The sequence below is a fragment of the Rutidosis leptorrhynchoides genome, chromosome 10 (assembly GCF_046630445.1).
Source record: "Rutidosis leptorrhynchoides isolate AG116_Rl617_1_P2 chromosome 10, CSIRO_AGI_Rlap_v1, whole genome shotgun sequence".
NCBI lineage: Eukaryota > Viridiplantae > Streptophyta > Magnoliopsida > Asterales > Asteraceae > Rutidosis > Rutidosis leptorrhynchoides.
The window spans coordinates 72035884-72045382 of NC_092342.1; the positions used below are offsets into that span (position 1 = coordinate 72035884).

At 31.8% G+C, this 9499-nt stretch overlaps 1 protein-coding gene across 1 annotated transcript; it reads left to right on the top strand.

Annotated features, from left to right (window-relative positions):
• The first annotated feature begins 616 nt into the window (after positions 1-616).
• On the top strand, positions 617-1240 carry LOC139870368 (uncharacterized). The gene has a single exon (XM_071858178.1). It carries the CDS (start codon positions 617-619, stop codon positions 1238-1240), a length of 624 nt encoding a protein of 207 aa, XP_071714279.1.
• Positions 1241-9499: the final 8259 nt, after the last annotated feature.

The following is a 9499-nucleotide window of genomic DNA, read 5'->3' on the forward strand; positions in this document are numbered from 1 at the left end:
TATAATTTAATTAGAAAGTATAAAAAGAGATGACCAAAAATACATATAAACTGAGAAAAAAGTTGGGTACATGAAAATTGACAAAAAAGCTAAATGTTGCATTGGAAAATGTACCTAATTAAAATGGAAAATTTATATTTCTTTTTCTAAACACCGGCTAAGAGTTACTATTGGAATCTGAAAGTAATGTCGAACGTAATATCGAAACTTATCTATCCGATTATTGTCTTAGATTCTTAGAGCGGTCCCAACGGGCATCGCCCACCTCCGCCCAAAAACTCGCCCACGAGGGCCTTGATGGCACGACCGCGCCCAGGTCGGCGCCCAGGGGGTCGCCCAGCCCGTCGCCCACGATCTCGTTCTTTTACAACATATATGTGGACGGATTTTTGGGACATTTAGCCGTTAGGAAAAAAAATTAATACAAATTATACAACGGCTAGCAACGGCTAGTTGTATATTTTTTTTTTATTTTTATTTAATCAATTTTACACTATATAAACACCAACCATTTACTTCATTTTACACACTCAAACATATATTTCTTTTATATTTTCACCACTCTCAATTTATATATTCTACCTTTTTTCATCATTTTGTTCACCCAAATAACAAAATGAGTTCCAATAACGAAAATCCCGATCAAAAAGAGGTAAATATGATATTATCGATCACGAAGACCACTACGAATCGAGCACTCGAACTAATTGATTTGTTAGATGAATTGAGTGATAACGAAGAAGTAGAACCAATACCACGGGCACCTAGAAGATATTTACATAGAGATCGTCAGGGGCGTGCACAGTTACTATGGAATGATTATTTTTCCGACAATCCCACATATCCGGACGATTATTTCCGTAATCGTTATCGAATGAGCAAACCTCTATTTCTTCGTATATGTCAAGGTATATTAAACTTTTCTCAGACTCCAGTTCCACCATATTTTACTTATTTTACTCAAAGACGTGATGCTACGGGATTACTTGGTTTTAATATTGTTCAAAAAGTAACATCCGCCATACGTCAACTAGCTTATGCCGCTTCGGCCGATGTTTTTGATGAGTATTTGCATATGGGTGAGCAAACCTCATATGATTGTTTAAACAATTTTTGCAAATGTGTTTACCACTTGTTCGGGCCCGAATATTTGAGAAAACCAACTGCACAAGATGTGCAACGTTTGACCACAAAACATGCTCAAATACATGGTTTTCCGGGGGATGTTAGGAAGTATTGATTGTATGCATTGGAGATGGAGTGTAGTGACCCGGAAAATTTCGACTAATTTTAAAACAAACTCTCGATACGATTTAATATCTTGGACACGATAAGCAAAGTCTGTTAGGTTGAATCTCAAAAATTTTGACTGTTTCATATATTCAATTGACCTTCGACTGTTCCCGACGATTCACGAACAACTAGTTGTAAATAGATACATATATATTTAAATATATATATATATATATATAATAATAATTTGAAATATTATTTGATATAATATATGATTTAATTTTAGGAAATAAATATATAAAATAATATGCGATGTAATGAAAACTACTATTATAAATATATAGATATGTATATATATGTAAATATAAATATTTCTTTTTAATATATAAAATTATATTAAATCTAATTGTTTAAAAATATATAATATATTTATTTTAGTAGTTAAAACTTGCTATTAAAAGTGTTTGCATATAGAAAGAGAATATATTAAAAATAATTGATTCCGAGCCTAATTAGTAAACGTCAGTGACACTCGGTTGACGTTTCGTTAGTTTTAATATAGATATAATACACGTTCATGGATGATTAAGATAAAAGTTGGACTGTAAATTGATTACGAAGATTTTAGATTTGTTAAAAATATTTTAACATTTTTAAGTTTAAATATTAGTACTCCGTACACATAAATTGGAACAGAAAATAAACAATTATCGAACCTTTTTGATCAAGTTCCAAACAGTTAATGAGTGAAATAATTAAATATAATTAAGCTAAAAATTTGGGATTTTTAGGAACACTTTTATACGTTAACTGTTTAGCAATGGACACGATATAGCCATCCGGGATAAACTGTCGGTAGATAGAAGTTAAAAATTGAGGCTACTACTTTATTTTTTCACACGTTTCATTATGAATTTATAATATATTATTATTATATTTATTATTAAATTATATAACATATATCTCTTTCTATATTATATATATAGACGTATACACTGAGAACTGGGGAGGAAGGGATTCATCACTCACTCAGTGACATCACCACACGACCACTGTCCGCCACCCTAGCCCATCGTCGCAAACAACCACACCTTCACTACCTTTAACCTTAAACCAAACTCACCACTCAAACCACTTGAGTTTCTGTGTTATGTTCATGATTTGGACACCATACGAAACCTTCTTGAACAACCACCTTCTTCATGATCATTATCCACCACATTTCATCACCACGAGTGCCACTTTCTTGTTCGGATTAAACCATCGTGAACCACCTATTAATTCACGACACCACTTCAAACCCGTTAACCCACCACCACTACCACCTACGGTATATTATATAACCATCACCATTAACCACCATGACACCACACTTCATCACCTACACCATCACTCTCGATCATCTATCACCACCATGCTCGAAACCATCTTCCAACCTCACCTTAAACTCCACCTGCCATCTTCTGTTTCTACTACTTATTGTTGCTACTGCGTACTATTCTAATCCTGATCAAACAGCAACTTCTGTTGTTGTTTTCTGTCCAAACCCGCCATCAGAAGTCACCCATTAAACCACCATTAATCATCACTTTTAACCCCGTCATAACCGTCACCATCGAACCCTACTTAAACTGTTTGCTGCCGTCTGCTATATTTTTTTTTCTTTCTTCCTGGTGCTCGTTGTAAATCACAGACCCATTAACAACCTGCTCGCTGCTAGTTGCTACTGCTACTCATCACTTACTTACGGTTTCTATTGATTAACCGAGAAGAAAACCCAACACCATCTCACAAATTCTGCTACATCCGCTATATTTCTTTCTGTTTCTGTTCTAGTTCGACCCAGGCGGTTACTCGCCTCCCTTTTCTGTTCCTGTGACACGAGGTGATGATGATGAATAGTACTACGATGTAGGTTATGATATAACGTTTATGTTGATCGATGATGAAGTAACAAAGCATGATGATGAATATGTGATGCTTCGTTTTTCTGAGAAAAGATGATCATGATGAACGAGGTCATTAGGGTTAAGATGACGATTTAACTTTATTACGACCTACTTATTATTTTGTTTTTACAATCGTGCGAAGTGTACCAGGAACTGATTCAATGATCACGATTAATGGGCTGTTGTGTTATTGGGCCGAGCAACTTGTTTAGTAATTGGGCCGGGATCCTTTTTGTATTGGGCCGTAAAAATTGGGCTGGGATCCTTTTTGTGTTGGGCTGAATGATAATTACAATTATGATTATGAGCAAGATGCGAGTGACGATTGATGATGATAGACGATAATGATAATGATTATAAGATGAAACGATTAGAAATATAAGTTATTTCTGTGAATTAAAACAGAAAAAGAGAGACGGAGTAATAGTTAAGGTTGTTTGGTTGGGGAACGAGAGGTCTTGGGTTCGAGCCCTGTTCAGGGCATTTCTTTTTATAAAAGCTTTTGGAAGGTAGTTTTCTTTTTAAATATTATTATTATTATTATTATTATTATTATTATTATTATTATTATTATTATTATTATTAATATTAGTATTATTGTTATAGTGATTATTGTTATTGTTATTATTATTATTATTATTATTATTATAAGTATTATTATTTTTAGTATCATAATTATTACTATTATCATCATTAGGTATATTTACTAATATTATTATAAAATAAATACAACTTTTTAATTATTATCATTAATATTATTTTATCAAATAATTTTTATATAACACTATAGTTAATACATAATATATATATATATATATATATATATATATATATATATATATATATTAACATTTTTATACTAAATACTAATTATTTATTTAAGGTATATAAAATAAAAATACTTAAATTAGTTATTAATGAAACTTATAAATTATTAATATAACAAATGCATCATTAATAATAAATAGATTTATCCGATTACAAGTATATGTGTTAATATATATACTTAATATAGGTTCGTGAATCCAAGGCCAACCCTACACTTGTTCAATATTGTCATATGTATTTTTACTACAAAATACAGTATGGTGAGTTCATTTGATTCCGTTTTACTCTTTACATTTTTGGGACTGAGAATACATGCGCTGTTTTTATAACTGCTTTATTAAATGCTTTTGAAATATATTTTTGAACTGACAATACATGAAATGCTTTTATAAATGTTTGACGAGATAGACACAGGCAAAACATTCCTCGAATAAATTATTATGCAGACAGAAGTTCTGTGAATTATTATTGAATTAGTTGGACGTGATAATTGCCACTAATTGTTGTGAATATTTTCCTCTGATTATTATTGCTTGGTAACCTAAGAATTAGAAACGGGTATGGCCCTAATTCACGCAAATCCTAAAGGTAGCTACCGGGTTTAACACCCCCACCCAGAATGTTCACTAGACGGAAGAGCTAGTGAGCGTGGTGTTTAGTACTTCGAAGTTTATATATTATACAAACGGGATGTTCTGTTTTGGGGATATTATTGATGTGCTTTATATGTTAAGGTCGGTTACGATGTTGAGCAATAAAATCGAAATGAATGTTATGTATCGAGAGAATGATTTTTATACACAGGTTATGTGTATTATTTTTGTGCACGAGATATGTGTACGGTTATTTAAAATTCGCGAGGCAACCTACGAGGGAGAAAAGGATACGAACCTACTCAGCTAAGCATTATAAAAAATGGTTTGGTACACGAGATAGGTGTACCGTATTTAAATCTTGTGGTCTATCAAAATGATGAATTTTATTGTTTATGATAAACTTATGAACTCACCAACCTTTTGGTTGACACTTTTAAAACATGTTTAATCTCAGGTCTGAAAGAAATCTTCCGCTGTGCATTTTCTCATTTTAAAGATATTACATGGAGTCGTTCATGGCATATAGAGTTCAGAACCTCGCAATGGGACCATATGTCGAAGATTTCGTCCATATGGATTAGGACGGGTCACGACAGGTGGTATCAGAGCGATGGTCTTAGCGAACCAGGTCTTGCATTAGTGTGTCTAACTGGTAGTTGTTTAGATGCATTAGTGAGTCTGGACTTTGACCTAGTAGTTGTTAGGATATATATTAATAAGTCTGGACTTGAACCTGGTCTGCATGTCAAATGTTTTGCATATCATTTCTTGTCGAAAATTACCTGCTTACCATTCTTAGTCTAGACACATCTTACTGCATTGACTGCATGAATAGTGTATAGACAAAATTCATATCTTGGCGTATCTGCTAATTCATATCTTAGTGTATCTGTTACTGTAGAATTTATCTGACACGTTTCCTTAATTCCCTTCGTAATCTACAGAATCTTCTGTACTATGTACAGGTATTCTATGTAATTAGAATATCATCCGATATCCGAAAATCATTTCATATCGAAAAATCCTTTATTCAATCGTACGCAATAGAACTCACAACTAGTTCAAGTCCCTCGAATTCCGATATGGAGTCCCACTCCAGCTCCGAAAGCAGCGTCACCATAATGAATCAATCAATCATCCATCCCCAATTCATCTGATGAGTTCGTAGTCGACTAAATCAATGGAGACGAGAAGAAGGCGATCCTTTTCATCAACCAAATTTCCCTCTTAGCGATGAACCTGAAGCACTCTCCGGCGAACCAATCCGAAACACCATTTTCACCCTCATTACCCGAATATCTCGCCATGATTATATACTATCTCAAATTCAAAACCTTATACATCTGCTCGTTCCGACCGACAATCATCCCGGAGTAATCGAAGAAGTCAACGAGCTTCGCACCCGAGTTGTAGGCTTGAAAAATATGGTGCAAAATGTACCAGCTTCAACAATATTATCGGCATCAACAGTACCACCAACAACAACATCCGCATCCCAAGCCTCAATTTCACAATCTGTTCCACGAACATCAACATCATACGCACCGTAGATACCAAGGAGTACCAACGGCAATGAACGATGAAGTATTGATCCATAACTTCATTAATATTCTACGAAGAATATGTGGATCCTAATAATTAATGATGAAGTATTGATCCATAACTTCATTAATATTCTGCGAAGAATATGTGGATCCTAATAATTAACGACGAAGTATTGATCCATAACTTCATTAATATTCTGCGAAGAATATGTGGTTCCTAATAGTTTTAGAGATTACTTATTCTAGCTCAAATCGAAAATAAAATGAGTCTAATATTATATTGACACATTAAATCGATAATTACATCTGAAGAAAATATATATGTATATATATTTTCATAAAAATTGTGATTAAAAATTCTTTCGTACAAACTGTTAATGATGAAAATATTTTAACGGGTAGGTAATACCCGAGGAATACTTAAGATTTTACATTAATAAGTTACACTGTACATTCTTCAAATCTGATTCAACAGTCATTTCCTATCCTACTTACATCCACAGATATATGAATCCGTTCACCACAGAATAACCATTTCCATTCAAATTTCATATTTGGATTTTGACCTATCAGAATCCAACAAGTGGCATAATGAAGAAAAAATTTGATGGAATAAAATTTGTTAGAAACAAACAAATTAATTATGAGAAATTTTGTTAAGAATCCACGCTAACAAAATCCTAGCTAACTGTTCCTAGCTAACTGATTACATTATATTTATCGCAATTTATATTCTCGCAATTTTATTAATCATCATTTAATTTCTGTTATTTAATTTACGCATTTTAAATATCGGAACACGTATACAGGGTTTTGACATATCATATCGACGCATATATATATATATATATATATATATATATATATATATATATATATATATATATATATATATATATATATATATATATATATATATATATTATTTGGAATAACCATAGACACTCTATATGCTATAATGCTAGAGTTCGCTATACAGGGTTGAGGTTGATTCTATAATAATATATATACTTTGAATTGTGATCGAGTCTGAGACATGTACACGGGTCACGATACATATTAATTAATTCAAATATTATAAACTATATATGAATTATTGAATTAGTAACTGTGGACTGCTAACTGTGGACTACCAACATTGGACAATTAAAATGAATTAAAATATTGATTATAACATATGAAACTAAACAATTCTTCAAGTTTGCCACTTGATTTCATTTTAAACCTCATTTGTATCTTGACGATTACAATCTGCGTTTAAACTTTTCATGATCCTTGAAAACACCTCAATCAAGAGGATGAACCAACTGCACTCCATCTACGGAAGAAGAGATTGACGCATATAGTTATGCACCTGAAAACATTCGGAATTTGAGTAAACGTTTAACACGTATCTGTGCTATCTCCTTTGACGTTATTATTACCGAAAATAACTTTGCAACTCCTGTTCGAGTAGCCAATTTTGTCACAGCTCCAGCCAGTCAACTTCAATTTTTCAGTCAGATTAGCCTTATTATAACCTTGAATTATAAGTTTTCCTTTCGTCATCGTTACCGGGGAACCGTTTACACCCCATCACATTATCAGAAAACTTAGCAGCAACTTCATTACTCATTGACTTAAGTCTCTCTGAAGAACCATTATGGTTGTTCATTAAAACCTTACCATATACTCATCCATATCTTATAACGAGAATTACCATACCAATTACCGGGAATTAGCAATCAGTATTTTGAATCTCGCAGCGTTTCTACATCAACAGTTATATGTATACATATAACATTTATCTTTTAGAACTATGAACTTCAATTCTGAATTTCTGAAAAGCGCTTTAGCCTATGAATCAGTTTTCTGAGTTTTGAAAAAGCTGATGAAATCTTTAGCGAATACCTTGCTCCTTACTCTAAATCCTTGCGGACGAATTTCTTCATCATCTTCTGATCTTAAATATTTTAAATTCTAAGATATCATCGTATCTTTCGTTATAAATATCTTAGGTATTTCTGAAGAAACCTTCATAAATATCTTTGTTCGAAATTATCTATCTCTTCGTGCTATCCGTGTTACGTCATAAAGGAAACTATTTTAGTTTCTAAATTTCTTTAAAAATTCGAGTTTGAATTATGAATGGTTCTGGAGAAGTGATGGGAATTGAAGCATGAGTTAGTATAATATAATGACGTCAGGCCAACGTGGCTATATTACAGTAAGTCATGCTAAATTTATAATGGAATGTGATGATAGTTCACAGATCTTACCCTCATCATGTGCCATGTTACATAACTCTTTCATTCTACTTAACCTCTAAACATATCAAGAGATTATTTTCTTGATAGTTCTATCCTTACCGTGATTCCAACAGTTTGCTAATTTATCATGATATTACATTTTCTTTCTGATTAGAAGATTTTCTTAAATTCCTTGAATTCCGGAAATCCACCATGACTACGTCAAAAGTTAAAACGAAACTTTTCACTCTTTTGTGATAGCTTCACTCGTACGCTTCACATGATCAAATCGTTTATCTATATTGATCAATAATGATAAAACTCTAATTATCAACTCATATTCGTCATGAAAACATTTTTATTGTTAGCCATGACGACCTCACTCAAATTTCGGGACGAAATTTCTTTAACGGGTAGGTACTGTAGTGACCCGGAAAATTTCGACTAATTTTAATACAAATTCTCGATACGATTTAATATCTTGGACACGATAAGCAAAGTCTGTTAGGTTGAATCTCAAAAATTTTGACTGTTTCATATATTCAATTGACCTTCGACTGTTCCCGATGATTCACGAACAACTAGTTGTAAATAGATACATATATATTTAAATATATATATAATAATAATTTGAAATATTATTTGATATAATATATGATTTAATTTTAGGAAATAAATATATAAAATAATATGCGATGTAATGAAAACTACTATTATAAATATATAGATATGTATATATATGTAAATATAAATATTTCTTTTAAATATATAAAATTATATTAAATCTAATTGTTTAAAAATATATAATATATTTATTTTAGTAGTTAAAACTTGCTATTAAAAGTGTTTGCATATAGAAAGAGAATATATTAAAAATAATTGATTTCGAGCCTAATTAGTAAACGTCAGTGACACTCGGTTGACGTTTCGTTAGTTTTAATATAGATATAATACACGTTCATGGATGATTAAGATAAAAGTTGGACTGTAAGTTGATTACAAAGATTTTAGATTTGTTAATAATATTTTTACATTTTTAAGTTTAAATATTAGTACTCCGTACACATAAATTGGAACAGAAAATAAACAATTATCGAACCTTTTTGATCAAATTCCAAACA